Consider the following 15931-nt stretch of genomic DNA (forward strand, 5'->3'; position numbering starts at 1 on the left):
CGTATGTAAAAGAATCCTAGTTGCCTTGTTAAAAGACATGCATGAAAGGATGCAACAGAGCTACTGCTGCAATAAGGACAACACCTTTTAAAGTGTAAGCTATCAAATGGAATCATTCCAAATTTTTTTTAAAATACTTAACAAAGCCAAATATCTTTAGATTGATGCTCAGAAGACATTCCTGACACTGCAAGGAGATGGATCATTTCAGGAAGTGATTTTTACTCTCCCATAGCAAGACTGTTTTATTCTTGGAAAAAATCTTAATTGGTATACTTCAAGGATGATCTAATAATTCTCTCTTATCCCATATTCCAAAGCCTGAAGTTCTTCAGAACTGAAGAAACTTAGCAATGCAAACAAAATCTGAAGAACGAAAAATTGCCCATAAAGCCTTTTTCCTATGTTTTTAAAAACCACAGCTTTACATTTACAGGATGGTAAATAAAACCATTGTATTTATTAACTCAGTATTTAGAAGTTCAAGACAATATGAATTTTATACTAGCAAAACCAGCCAGCCTATCTGCTCAGGGTGCTACCAGTAAAACTACACACCCAATTCACCAAATGCAAGTTTCTTAAGACAGGTCATAAAATCGTATTATGCTACATACCATAAAATGTACAAAGAAACCACAGAAATTGTTGTTACATGGCATAAAAAGTGTCTCCTAGTGTGTTTTAACTGAAAGTAATCCTGAAAACATTTAGGATTTAGAGGGAAAGGGTATCTGTTCAGAGACAAAGTTCCTGGTAACTCTGGTCTGCTGAGTGCAAGCTAGTAACCTCTTCAGGGATACTCGTCCTATAACTAAGAAACCTCAGTAACCACCATCAAGCAAAATATTCCCAATATTGTCTCAGCCTGAAACAAAAAACATACCTACCTGTGTTTTGAGTGTGATCTTTTCCTTCTAGATCGGGATTTTGAGCTAGACCTGGATTCTGAACGAGAATGGGAACGAGATCGACCGCCTTTTCTTTCACTGCTCTTTCCAGACTCTGAGAGGAAAAAACCACTTTGCAGTGTAAGCTCAGAACATTTAAAGATCCCAGTTAACAATCTGGCACAAGTGGAATGTACCACATGTACTGCAAGGGGCCTACTCTCTGCACATCTTCCTTCTTTGCAAATATCCTTCAGAAACATCCAAGAAAGTCATTGCATATACTCGTTGAGTGCAGCCATCCTGCAGCAGTACACATAAACCAGATAATTATAAACAGCTAGCTCTACTAAGAATGGGATTTATGTTGCTGCCACAAAGCACAAGATCATAACACATCTTCCTCTTGGTCTATTATTTAATTATTTTTTTAAAATAACCTGAGAAGAATAGAGTAAATTTAGAGGGCGTAATTTTAAAAACAAGCATAACATTTAAATAATAATTAGTACTGTCTACACTTTCAGATATTTCAACCACTGTACAAATACAAAAATTTTATTCCTCAAACACTGTTCATGGGAGGAAGGAATGAACAGAACATGGTGAAAAGTCTGATCTGAAAACCAGGAAGTCAACAGAAACCTTAATAGTGATCTCACAATGATTCACACTATAGGAGACTCTTATTCTGTTGCTTAACAGTCAAAAAATGTTAGAGCTATTTTTAATACAACTCTAAAATGCAACAGAAAACACTTCTCCCCAAAAAACCCTCAAGACTCCACCCCATCTAATATGCGTAAGACAACATCTGGGTTTGCTAGTACAAAGAACGGCAAAAAATTGCTGGTGAAAAGAATTAAGATCTCAACAGTAAGTTTAATAAGTTGAGAATTTTTATGCTACGGTTTTGCAATAGTTTAAGCCAGCATAAATCAGCATTGGAATGTCTGTCTAACCTCTCAACACACAAACACCTTCCTCTTTGACTTTGCATCTGTGTCAACAGGGAATAAGGAAACAATCTGGATGAAAACAAGTCTTCTAAAATATGTTAAGTTTTATTCCAGATTCATTCTCTGATCCCATTTGCTATGAGGATGTATCCAGTCTTGAGCCATCATGAAAAAGAGATAAAATTAACCTGCTGCAGATAAGGAAAGCATAATATTACTGCTTTCAGAACCATGCTGATCATTAAACTACGGCACTCATGTGTGCTAGAGGAGAATAAAGCATTTTCTTTTAACAGTTTCCACATACTCTGAACTTAAAGAGTCAAAGTATCGATTTATAAAATTTTTATTTTTGAAAACATTAACTGAACATGTATGTGAAAAAATCACATGAAATAAAAAGCTTCATTCCACTTCTTTGTTGCATGAATAAAATTTTGATTATTCTCCTATTTTTTACCAACACATACTGAATACCTTTAAGTATCCTCTTCCTGTGTCTGAAAATGCTCTTAAAAGTGTGTGCCAAGGTACATAGAGATTGCATCTGTTAGCTACTGAACACAATATACCTACCTGGCTCAATAGCAGCAGATATGAAAGACTGGGCTTCCCTTACTCTCTTCATCACTTCTTCCAGCTCCTTAGCAGCAGCCTGTGGTGTCATTTCAGGAGGCTTCACTATTGCATTATTAGAGTGATTTATTCTAAGGAAAAATAAAAACATTTAATTCTTAAACACTTGAAAAGTAAAAACAAAAAACATGAAAGAAAAACATCTCATCTTCCATGTAAACTAAAACCTTTAAAGTTCAGCAAAACTACAGATTTGTGCTAATACTCATTTTTTCCAAGTATCTGAAATATCTTTTGTTACTTTCAAATATTACCAATTTTAGAAACAGGTAGCACAATATTTCTCTGTTACAGTATTTTTAGTAGAAGTCTAGGAAGTTATTTCTCCATTTCATATAAAATCTCTATGCTAAGACCTACTAATTACATACGCATCATACGGAAAACTTAGCCCTAAGGACTTTGCAAATTCTTTCACTACTATAGCCTCCACTACCTCAAGATTAATAGATATATATTTTACTCAATGTTACCCATATTATTCTAAGAGAAACTTACGCTAAACCTTGAAATTGGAATTGATAAGAATGTTCCGGTTTGTTAACATTAAGTTCTCATACTGAAAAACAAGTAACAGCATTTTCCTACACATCAGAGTCATAAATGTATATACAAGGATACAAAGAAATCTCTCATTCAGTAGTCATATGGATAACTAATTTCTTACTTCAGTGGCCTGTCTCCAAACATAACTCCATTAAAGGCAAGAGCTCGAGGTACAGAATTTTGGTCAGCAAATTCCACAAAAGCAAATCGTGTTGGCTGAGTCTCATCACCTGCCATTCGCACAAATTTAACTTCTCCAACTTGCTTGAAGAATTCAAGCAGCTGATCTGCTGTTGTAGTCTAAAAAGAGTCAAAAAGTAGAATATATAACAAAACCCACTTATAGAATATACCCGGTAGTCTAAGAGCTACAGATTTTGGAATGATGTCTCACCATTACTACACAGATGGCATGAATTTAGTAATGTTACACTGTAAAAAGAAAAAAAAAGACATGTATTTTTTCTGCCATTAATCTAAAGAATTCATGCTTTATGGTGAACTTGCCACTGGCTGCCGCAAGAGAGGAGCCCTGAAGAGGAGATTCAAGGACTCCCTGAAACAACATCTCAGCCTTGGCCATATTGATCTTTATCACTGGTCTACTCTGGCCTCCAATCGGGAGGTGTGGAGACACACAGCTCATAACGCTGCTGCTTCCTTTGAGAACACACGCAGGATCACTCTCGAGGAGAAAAGAACGCAGAAAGAACCGTGTCTTGCCGATACCATCCAAGGAGTCTTTCTGCTGTGACTTTTGCAACCAGACTTGTCTATCTCACATTGGCCTCTTTAGCCACCAGCGTGCTTGTAGTAAATGTGGGTAGAGCCCTTCCCAATCTTCGTTCACGAAGCCTAGCCATGATGATGGAATCTAAAGAATATTCTGTGATTTAAAATAGTGCAGCTACAAGCCCTTAGTTCTTCGTCTAAGTTAAAAAAACCACATTTGCACAGGATTTTTCACTTTTCAGGCAACTCATCTGAAATAACTGATGAGGAATTTCCTTATACACCTGTATACAAGCTGATTGTGACTTCTGATCAATTAAAAAAATATCCAAAGAATATTAAAAGACTTAGCTTCATATGGCTTTCTATTATTTTTCAGTTTATCATGATCAGTAGTACTTTTACACTCAGTAGCTACTTCACCAGTCAAAAACCCCCAAAATGTAATACTTAAATTGTTATCAGTCAAAAGTAAGTATTTTTCAATTCATTCAATCAACTGCTGAAAAACCAAGTTGATGACTGAAAGGTATTTATGCTAATTTTCAACTTCCACTAAGACACATCACTCCATCTTACTCCATCTTACTAAGCAACTTCACAGTGCTGTGGGAGACAGCTACCATGATCTCATGACTTCCGAGGCATTGCTAACCTAACACAACCCAACTGGACATTTGATCAGCATGCACAACTGTTAAGTGTGTTTCCTGAATTCAGCTACAGTGTGACTTCTCTGACAGAATGAGTTCCAGAGCCTGGTCTGATCTGATTGGCACAGGAGCATTCAAAATATCATGAATAAGCAACAAAATTTAGGAGGTTTTGCTTAAATTTATGTTGCCTTTTACTGATATAAAATCTTTAACCGTTAAGATTAGAATTCATAAATTACAATTTCACACCTTCCATTAGTATTTCTACAACACAAAAAAACCCAAAAGCTACCTGGGAATTTAAGTTTCCAACATAGACTGTTCTCCTGATTTCATCAATTTTGGATGGATCCACATTTCCCATAATTGGTGGTTGTGGTATTTCTCCCAGTGCTGTAATGTTAGGGTCCAATGCTGCTGCTGGTATAGCCCCTAAAGTGCCAAGTGAAACACCAAGCTGAAAAACACAAAAACAGAATATACTTTCCAACCATGCACTAGTGGGAGACAATTCACTTCTTAATACTTGCCTGCCTTGACCGTTTGTATATAGATAGATCTAATAAAAATAGGCAGTACTTTAAGGTCACAGTACAGCAAGTTTTTTTACAGAACAAAAATATACCCATAAATAGCCTTCTATAGTTAAGATTTGCTGTGGGTTATCAATTAGCATCTTATCAAAGAGCTCTGGACAGGGACCAGTGTATATGTAGTGTATCAATCACAAAACATATAGGCTTCAATTTTTAATGCTTAGATTGAGTAAGATACCTTCAGATACTGCTAATGTTCTTATTTTTTTGACACAACAAGTATTTGGACTAGATGAGAAATGGTCAAGACCTTGCCCAGCAAGGACAGAAGGTAATTTGCAATGCTCAGTGCCGACAGATATCAGTCCATCAAAGGGAAACATAAGGCACCTTTTAGACAAATAAACTACGTAAGTCAAGATTAATTACAGCTGAAATGCAAAGGATATTCAGTCTCTTTCCCTCACTCCTAGAGGAAAATATATCTCTCATGTTTGGAACTGGACATTAAACTCTCTCCCAGGAAACATTAGAAAAAGTCTCTTAAAAATCACTACAAAGTTGGCCCACTGAGTTCCTGGTTTGAATTTTATTTTCTCTACCCAAAAAGCAACTGCCTTTCCCATAAACAAATTTTCTAACTAGCCATGAGTAATTTTTTTTATGTAGCAAAGGAAAAAAACTACTCTATTTTAACTTGAAATTTTCCCTGCAGCTTGCTGATGTCAAGAAAGGCTTACAGAGGCAAAAGGGAATTGAGCAGAAGTAGCAGCATCAAGCTGCTACTCTTTGTAGTGAAAACATTATTAGACAAACAATGAAAAACCTTTCTGTAGAGGTATCAAGTAAAATCTCTCTACTGCAGCAGTTTAATATTCTGAAGAATGGTGTCAATGTAACTATTAGGTTTTAATAAATTTTTAGGAGGTGGATAGCACTTCCACTTGACCAAATAAAAGGCTCTAGGGCAGGACAACAATTAAAATGGACAACCACCAAAACCAATACTTACCCACTCTTTTGCAAAATAATAATCTGAAAGAAAAACCCAGAAACATTGTGCATGGACACCTGATGAATCCTCAGCAAGCCTTTACCACCAAAGCTAAACTCTCACTGCAAAATCCATGGATCAGACAGTTCTTGTTCTCTGCACATAGAAAAGGCTAGAGCACAGAGGAAACGAGAAATTAAACAGCTACTGAATTTTACTTACTGTAGTCAAAGGGGTTGGTGTAGGTATGGGAAGCAATCCTGCACCAGGCATCAGACTTGTCATAGTAGGAGCAGGCGCCAATAGAGAGAGGGCTTTGGCTTCATCTGGGATTTTACCTGAAGAAGCAAATGAAAACATTACACAGAGTTGGAACACTAGACAGATGTTACTCTTTCTATGATTTTACAATTACCCTTGCATTTAAAAATGTAATAAATAACAATGAATCTATCTACCAGATCCTTACAAAGAAACAAATAAGAACTTAAGTTTTTCCTTTTACCCTGTTCTACTAGGAAAAACAAAAGTGAGAAAAATTTCAAAGACTAGCAATCTCATTAATGGATTATTATTTTAAAAACTGAATAATGTATACAATTATTTAACACTTTGAGCTATGGGTCACCTGTACTGGAAACTTAACGTTCATGAACCAAACGATATCAAGCATGGACGCTTTCCCAGGGCGGTGTTTTCGCGGTGATCGAAAGTTGTTTTACACATGACAACCGTTCGTGTTGGCTGCATCACTAATAGCACACAGAACATCAGATACAGAAAAGAAGAACATTTTTTAAAGTTTAATCCCCAGAAATGGCAAATAACCAAATCAGTAAAAGAAAGAAAAACAAAAAAAGAAAAAAACAAGTATGTGCTAACTGAAATTTGCGCTCTTCTTTATTCCTCTGGTGCTACCTACTTAGAATGTAAAAACAAGTAAAACATAAAATAAAAAAACTACTGAACTACAGTGACTGCACACAATACATACTACAAGTGAACCTGAAGGTGGAGGAGGGAAGAGCAGAAAAAATTTAGATTTGTACTGTCCCACATTGTAGGTCACCTCAGTTTATGGGAAACTTTGATAAATTTACTTTAAATTTACTGAGACTGAAGAAAATCATAACTGATCAGCTAAGCAAGCTCTGTTTTCCCAGAATACGTATTCCCTGCTCTTTCAACCTGATTATAATCCTACCGCCATGCTAAAGGTTTAAGTAATAACTAATCCGAATTAAACGCAGGTTTCATTCAATGTCAGTCACAATTAGACTATTAAATGAACCCCAAAAATCTCCAAAAATCAAAAGATTTAATAGTCAAACAATTAGGATTACAATTAAATGTACATTTTAAATTTGAAATGCAAAGGGATTTAAACTGGTACAAACATTAAACACTAAAATAAAAACCTACCAAAAGAAGTTCTAATTATACTAGGTATCTATGATCTGTTCAACATTACTGGCATAACTGTACATTTGCTAACCAGCTAAGCCCTTTGGTATTACCACATGAACCATAATAAAGTAAATGCTCTTATTTAAACATTGTTCTAATGTTTAAATGGTCAAGGAACATACAAAAGCTGTGCCAGTGGCTTTTACTGCTTTGATTCAAACTACGTATGTTTTAACTTACAAGACCTCTAAATTAAAAATTAAAATACAAATATTCTTATCAAAAAGCAAAACATGAGGTATGTTTCAAAACACCACGCAGTTTTAGCTACATGAGTTCCAACTGACCCCATGGAAACATACTACTTTAAAAAATGAAATTAAAAAACTTTTGCAAACCTATTTTACAGATCTGCAGGAAAGACTGGGTAACAGTTGGATATGACCAAAGGACAAAAAAAATCTAAATGAAATTGAATTTGTATGTAGCATGGGTAGAACAGAAAAGATAAAGTAACAGTACCCATTTAATTTCATGCTTCCTATTTACATTTATTTTATTTATGTTAAATTTTGAGACACTTTCCTCCTTAACATGTAAGAAACTACTCGATTTTGCTATCTAAAGGAGAAAAATAGGAAAATTGTTAGCACTTAAGAATTAACTGTGCAGTAATGAATTCCAGGGCTTTTTTTAAAAAACATGCATGAATCTAAGCCACCATCACAATGTTCAGCACCCTTCACAGATCTCATTTTGAAGTCAGGCATGCAATGAGAGGTGTACCTGACTGCTCAAAAGTATCATGTACTTTGCTGCATACCCTGCCTAATATGCTGCCAACTAAAAGGCTTTTGAATATATAGTTCCAGCAGCTGTGCATGCAAATTAGGCACAGAATTATGTACCAATTCTGCTGACAAACTAAATACTTAAGTGCTTTCAAATGACTAGTGAACCAGAATTTATCCTGAACAGTGAATATCTTGCAATTTGTGCAGCTTTCTACGGATCGAGAGATATTGCACAAGTAAATCTGATGGCAGACGTGGCTCCTAAAGTGGTGTGTCTGCATGCTAATTGAGATCCTTGGTCAGTAATGTACATAAGCATATGCCTAATTCAAGCATGCACTTACATACAGCCAATTCAACACACACTTAATCAGGTAAACTTACAATATGCTTAGGCACTTAGCCTTTTTAAACAGGAATTGGGTTAGGCACATAACTAAGAAGGACAATGAGCCAAGACTTAAACAGAAGCCTAAACTTTAAGTATATGCATCATGGCATTGAAATAATTGGAACTACTAATTTGCTCAAGTGTTTTTAAAGGAATCCACTGAACATTTCAGTTCCATTCATCATTATAGCAGCTCAAAGAATGAACAGCATGCATATGTAAATTGTAAAGTTTGCAGCATTATTTCCAGAATACTTTGGTTTTTAACAATGTAAAGTTTTAAAATACAAAATCTAGTCCATCAGTTCAATACCACAAAAAAAGATTATTCATTTTGTTTTCAAGAAAGATAAAGGGTCTATCTCTACAGACATAACCCAAAAATTTGCCTGGATATTCAAAGATAGTGTCTTTTCAAATATCTTTTCCAGTTTTTAAGACCAGTCCAAAATTCTATGGAACACTGTTGTGGGGAAATAAAAATCTGCAATGTCTTAGAAACCTACTTCCCCGTTTTTTAAACGGTTTTAAAAAACAAATTAATATGCGTGACCAAATACCCTCACGAGTATTTTGGAATTTTATCTCTGTGAATTTATTTATAAAAGGAATACAAGCTCACAAAAATACAATAAAACGTGGGGTTTGACACAACAGATTAGTATAATTTAGTTTAAAAATAACACTTTCATTTTTAAAACATGGTATTTAAAACCTGAATGGAAATGAGGTGAAGATATTTACTTTCTAATGAGGGAAACAGACAATATAAATATGCCACATCTACACTCCATTTCTTAGAAGCTCTTCTGCTTAGTAAATTACGATTTCTATGATCAATTATTTATTGATTCTTCACTTTGCAAAGGAATCTGGAAGCAAATGTAGATTAGCTCACCACTGCCTATAAACAGTTGTGATTGCTACTTTTTTGTATCATCGAAGTCTTAAGAGCCGTAGTAAGCCTAGTCCATACCAGAACCCATTTTGATGGAGGTTGAATAGAAGTACCTGCATTAAACAAGTACTAATCACAGTATTTATTCCTCAAGTGCTCAGAAAAAATTAATTTCCTACTCTTTGTAGTGAAACTACACAGTTAATCCTCACCCCCAAAAATGTGTCTGCAATAAGTTTGTTTTTTAAAAATACTGCTCACAACTACTCTAAACATAATAGTAGTTATTTTCCTTCTATTTTAAATCAATGGAACGTGTACACTTACAAATAAAATACTTCATGTGATCCAACTCATGAATCTTAGTGGATTTAGCAGCAGCAAATAAAGACATGACAGCTACTGGCAATTACCTCAACTGCCAAATCCAATAAAAATCATCAAGCAAAGCTCTTTTCAGAGTGAAACCAACAGATCCCAATGCAGCTGGCTGGGAAGAGCAATGCCTGAAGACTAGACACAGCACCTTGTTCACCACTTCTGTTTCAGGGCTCCCATTTCACAGGAAGTGAAAACATCATTTAGGGATGAGAACCATCTCAATCACTCCAGCATGAACTGCCAGGGCTTCTGAGACTGTGAGATGATGGAGAAAACACTTTTTTTTCTGACTTTTCTTTTTTTAAACCTCTTCTTCAAATAATTACCACTGCAGCATGTCAAAAATGCAAGTATAAACACACATACGTGCACACACACAGAGAACTGATTCAATCTTCTCACAAATAACAGTGTTTAAAGACAACGTGTCTCACGTAACACATTCCAACCAAAATTCCAGGCTGCATTTGTACTTATGAGTGGTAAACAGTCTTTTCTGAAAATTACAAGAAAAGGATGAAATCCTCCTGTCACTGACCTCACTGCTGCAAGGTTTCATCAAAAGTAAACAAATATTTCACGACATTCAATATTCATAAAAGTTGTTTCAGAAATAATTATTTTAAGCTCATCACATTAGACATAAATAATCAGCCTTCTTTTAAATAGACAGTGCAACCTAAAATAAAACACTCTGCTGAGGAAAATAGCAGAGAAATATCATGACTTTACTTTCTAAAGTTGGTTTCTCCAGAAGCATGAGTCTCAACTGTCCTTTTCCAAGAAGAACTCATAAAACACAACATATGAAAGAATGTATCGCAAAACTGTTCCTGCCTTCTGACACGATGTGCTCATCTGTTGAATTTAGATGCTTAAATGTATTCTAAATCAAATTTATCCTTAATTCACAGCATTGAAGATGAATCATATTCTAAATTCTCTGTATACCATCCACCATTCATAAGCAGCTTCAGGTCAACTTCAAGATCAAACACTGTGAACCCTTTACAAACATCATTTTTACAGAACTGAAGTACCAGTTCACAAGTACAAGGGAAAGAGATTTAACAGAACAAAACAAAAAAGGGACAAAATAAAATAAAAATAAAAGAAACAAAGGAAAGAAATCAAAATAAAATAAAAACAGAGACAGGGCGTCCATCTTCAGCAGGCCAGACTTCGATCTCATTTCCCCCATGAAGGTTTCACTTGGCGGCAGGTTTAGTGGCATGGCAAACAATGCCTAACTCAGGCAAGTGTAACAGGTCTGCCTTGGCCAGTCTAGTCATCTAATAATGCACAAATATCACACAGAGAAAACATACAAAACCAAATTAATAGTCAAAATCCATCTACCAGATAATGTGGACATAAAATTTAGAATGATTAGGGTGGCATCTTTGTTTAGCTTTCAACCTTTGCGTTTTCAAAGTATATTTAAAGAAAAACCTACCAATACACACACAAAAAAGTCATATTTTAACATCTTAGTAATCTTACTTCACTTACAATTACATTTTTGTTAAATCATTATACTAAATGTCATATAATTAAGACTGATTTTCATTCTGTAGTGATTCCCTCCTCATACACCCTTGATTTACCACTGTTTAAATACATTCCCAATTTCAGATTTTATTCTCTTTTAAAAAACTGGGTTTTCAGAGTTCATTTCACCTCTCTCTTATGTTCAACTTGGCACATGAAATGTTTTATTACTGGCACTGTTGGACAATTACATAATTTTACCTCCTGGCAGAATAAAGCCATCACTACTTTTAAAGCCCATGATCCACTCCACTGACTCCATTAACAATGCATCATATGACACATATTGAATCAAAAACCTTGAGCTGTGGTCTCCAAAGTCATATTTATTCCACACAATAAATTAATCAGAAAGTTAAATCTGTATAATTCACATCTTTTTATAAATGCTTATAATAAAAAGTTACATGAAAACAGCATTCTGACATTAAAAAAAGAAGTTACCTCAAACCCCAATCACTTGTTCACCTAATTATACATACATTTCTGTGGAGTCTAGAATGATTTTGAAGAGTGACATTTTAATACAGTTTCTCAGAAACACCTAATAAGTCAGTTACAAATAAGAGTCGGAACAAGATTTGTCAGAACTTTGATTTTTTTCTCCTTCCACTCATTGTCTACCACCAACAGACAGGAAAAACGTAGCTTTACCTGCCTGTTGCCATATCATGTCAGGCAGTGATATCATCAGAAGAAAAACACCAGGAGGTGTGTTCACTCATTAGGCAACAATCTTCCCTCTCTGGAAGTACTGAACCAGTGTTAACCTCTTTTTGACAAAATGTAAAACTAAGACCCTGAATAAACCTTAGTCAATGTATTTAGGGGCAATTTTCCAACTGGGGACTCTGATCCCCTTAGCCTATACACAGTTGCAAGTGGATACAGCCATATTCTCTTTGTGGTTTTAGAACAAGTTCAAAATATGAAACCAAAAAGGCCCCAAAACAAGGCACAGAAGCAACTAAAAATCTAGGCTTTACAAAGACAAATGTGCAATATGCCCCTAGTAAGAAGGCTACAAGAACAGGCAGGTCAGTTGTAGGTCAATATGGCCTTTAGTGAAAAGTACTTGGAGGGTTTCTGAAATTTTGAAGACCTGGTAGAGTTTGCTAAGAAAATCCCAGATGATTATTACAGCAGCACTTATCTCACACTATCTAGACCATGATGTGGCAAACATGCCGAAAAACAGTACTCTGGGACCATCGTTAACAAACTCCAGGAAGTTAACAGTATTTTTTTGAACTCTTGCAGTTAGAGATGTATAAGGGGTATTTCTGGACTTGCTGCAGTTCATGGTTCAATCACTATACATATTGTTCATGGTAAAGCTACCAGGTTGAAAGTGAAGTCAGGTTCACTCCATCAGCTGGAATGATTCCACTCCAAAGAGGCAACAGGGTCAGAGCTAAACAGATGTTCGATTACACAATGATCCCAATGAAGTCAATGGGGCTCTGCCTAACTCCAACAAAAACGCCTACCTTAGGACCATGCTTCAGGTAACTGTATTCAGATCTAGGATACTATACTAACAATACAAGCTGTCTTGTATTCAATATATCCATAAAAGTGTGGCCTCACAGCTAGGTAAAGGAACATTTGCCAATTTAGTATTCATCAAGCATTTTGTTTTTTTAAGAGTTTTTAAAAGCATTTTATGATGGAAGCATTCTGTACAGATCACTGCTTATTTAAGGAGATATCTAAAACCAAAGAGAAGTATTGCTATAGATAAGAAAAGTTTTATGACACATAAAGTAACATTTTCAACAGTAACATGAAAGAAAAATTCCTTTTAAAAAATAAAGCTAACAGGTAAACATTTCTATTCAAAAGTAACTATCACCATGAATGCTAAATATTTTAGTTTAGATGACTCTAAAATGGTCAAATCCATATATTGCACGTCTACGAGAGAAAATTGGGATGTACTCTTAAACAATGCAAAAATAATCATTGTCTTAAAAAAAAAATCACAAGTCAACAAAAAATCCACTACATCAAAGGTGATACATTAAGATTCAAACTGCAATGTTATTGTGTCAGGAAATTGGCTGATCTTTTCAGAGCTCCATTGACTTCAGTGAGCACTCTGTGTAAGAATAACCTTGCCAACACAAACCACAGGGAATTATTTTACTTTTTTTCCCCTCAAAATATGTGATGATTATGGAAAACCGAATTATAATTTAAATCAACTACCTTATTGCTAATGCTGAATTTCAATTAAATCTGTATCATTGGGTTTCCTCATTCCATTTTCAATTTTGATTCAAGACTTTTCTCTCAAAAAGCAATAAAATAAAACAAAAGAACAACAGAGCACCACCTTTTTACATGGAAAGCTTAAAACACTGAACAGACACAACAAAGACCAACAGTACAAAAGAATGTCTAAAATACCAACCTTCTGCGCAGGGAACAACTATCAAAGCTCTGTCAATAAAAACCGTGTTAGTTAGATGCTGGGCCACACCAACACTTGATGCTTCGCGAAACTTAATATAACATACTTTGGAGGAAAAAGCAAGAGGTGCGTTGCTGCAAGATAAAACGAAAAAAACCCAATTACTCATATTAAAAAACTGCATGTACATATTTTTAACTATTACTTCTTAATAAAAAAGGTTTTAGACTAGATGAGTTGCTGCAAGATAAAAGGGAAAAAAAAACAATCAGTCATATTAAATAATTGCTTGCATGTATTTTTAACTATTACTCCTTAAGGAAAAAAAAGGTTTTACACTTCCTAGAAGAGTTAGTCATAACAGTCTAGAAATCTACTAATTTGCCTACTTACTATGTCACTGAAAGAAGCATAGTGTAGCACCTCCTTCTTTTTAATGAAAATTCATGAAACCAAAATCACTAATCAAAAAGGCTAATTTTCTTTTATAATCTTGGCACACAACACTGAATAGTAGTTCCAACTTACTGTTTTAAGTAGCATATTTACTTGATGCATTTGTCAAGTAATAATTTATAGTTTATCTTTTTTTCTCCAAATAAACCTTGTTGAGGAAAGCCAAACAACAAACCCTGCCATTTTTCAGTGGGTCCTTCAGATACTAGCCTGTAATAACTAATATTTTTTCTTCGGTTTTCATAAAAGCTGTTTTATTAATTCTTATTAAAATAAAAGCAGTTATTGAGAGTTCTTTCAAATACTGGGTCTTAGTTGACTAATATAACAAAATTCCTTTTTATCATCTGCCTTAGTTTGGCATATTGTAGCTCGACGTAACACTGGATGAGGGAGGAGCAACTCATCATTTGGCTACAAAAAGGAAGAAAATTTGTAATTTGCTTTTCCATTAAGCAGTATACCAACTGAGAACATGTAAACATTGAAATCTTGATCAAAACCACAGAAGTTTGCTTTAAAAATGGATTCCCTAGTCAAGGTTTGTGACCTTTATATGAGCAGCTTATTTCTTCACATGAAGGAAGTACAATGAAATTTTTAAAGAGAGAATGCAACAGGATATTGCTGAAATATTAGCAATTTCCATTTGAAAAGACCATTTGCCTTCTAGCAAAGCAGAAACTTAGGGAAAATGCACTGCATAAACTGTTTCACCTGGGTCCTGCCTCAACCCAAACCGAAAAACTCGTCAACTTTCTGGAAGTACCAGCAGCAGTTCAAGTTTAACTCAACCCATTTTGTAGTTCCCTCAAATTCCAAAGCAGGTACTTCCAAAGTTATTCTATGAAATTAATTAGATTTCAATATTTAAATATAAATTTAAAAGTTTTAGACATATTATTTCATCATATTAATTGCAAAAAATAAACTGGGAACTTCAGAGGCAGGCAGACTATATGTTTCACAGACAGTATGTTTCTGGTTACCAGAACAGTAGCACCTAGGTAAAATATCTAAAGAGATGGTCAAATTCAGAACTGCATTTAGAAACACTTATGATGGACACTGAGGAGGAAAAACTAAACAGGGCGTGGGAGAGACAAACATGAAAGCCTCATACAGTTTAGAAAAACATTACAAGATGACCACATTTCTTCTACCCACTTTGTCTGTAGTGGTCAATGTTTTCACAGTTTCAAGTTTCCACATTCAGGAAAAAAAATTGCATAGAAAGGCTTCTGAGCCAGCTGTAGGGTCTTTGTTAGATCAGTTTCCAACATCAGAAATTACAGTCAGCTATGACTTTTTTAGCACTCAACAGAAACTTTGTTGAGCAAAACGACTTTTAATGGCCAAAATATTTTATTTGGTTTGGTTTGCTGGGGGAGGGGAACCCAAGGTGGGCAGGAGGAGAGGGTGTTGGAGGGGGTGTTTTGGGTTTTTCTGTTGTCATTGTTTGCTGTTTGTTTGTTTCTTCATAAATACACATGTCAGCGTTACAAGTCAAATGGTTGAAGCCTTCACTGAAGGTTCTGTAGTCCACACTGTTGAAAAACCATAGAATCAACTGGGTTGGAAAAGACCTCCCAAGATCAAGTCCAACCCCTGATCTAACACCACCACTGTGGTTACTAGACCATGGCACTAAGTGCCACATCCAGTCTCATCTTAGAAACCTCCAGGGA

At 35.2% G+C, this 15931-nt stretch overlaps 1 protein-coding gene across 4 annotated transcripts in view; it reads right to left on the reverse strand.

Annotated features, from left to right (window-relative positions):
- SREK1 (splicing regulatory glutamic acid and lysine rich protein 1) overlaps nt 1-15931 on the reverse strand; it is a 38865-nt gene that overhangs the window by 19034 nt on the left and 3900 nt on the right. Inside the window, exons 1-7 of one of the 4 annotated variants that reach the window (XM_051788360.1) lie at nt 13788-13917; nt 6578-6701; nt 6172-6287; nt 4712-4876; nt 3153-3331; nt 2426-2556; nt 891-1005 (exon numbers count right to left, since the gene is read on the reverse strand). In XM_051788360.1, the coding sequence (XP_051644320.1) occupies nt 891-1005; nt 2426-2556; nt 3153-3331; nt 4712-4876; nt 6172-6234 (653 nt within the window). In that variant the 5' untranslated portion in view covers nt 6235-6287; nt 6578-6701; nt 13788-13917. The other 3 variants (XM_051788359.1, XM_051788357.1, XM_051788358.1) reach the window with 3 other exon arrangements.

This window comes from Manacus candei, unplaced genomic scaffold, assembly GCF_025592945.1.
Source record: "Manacus candei isolate 608988 ecotype Guabito, Panama unplaced genomic scaffold, ASM2559294v1 h1tg000024l, whole genome shotgun sequence".
Lineage (NCBI taxonomy): Eukaryota > Metazoa > Chordata > Aves > Passeriformes > Pipridae > Manacus > Manacus candei.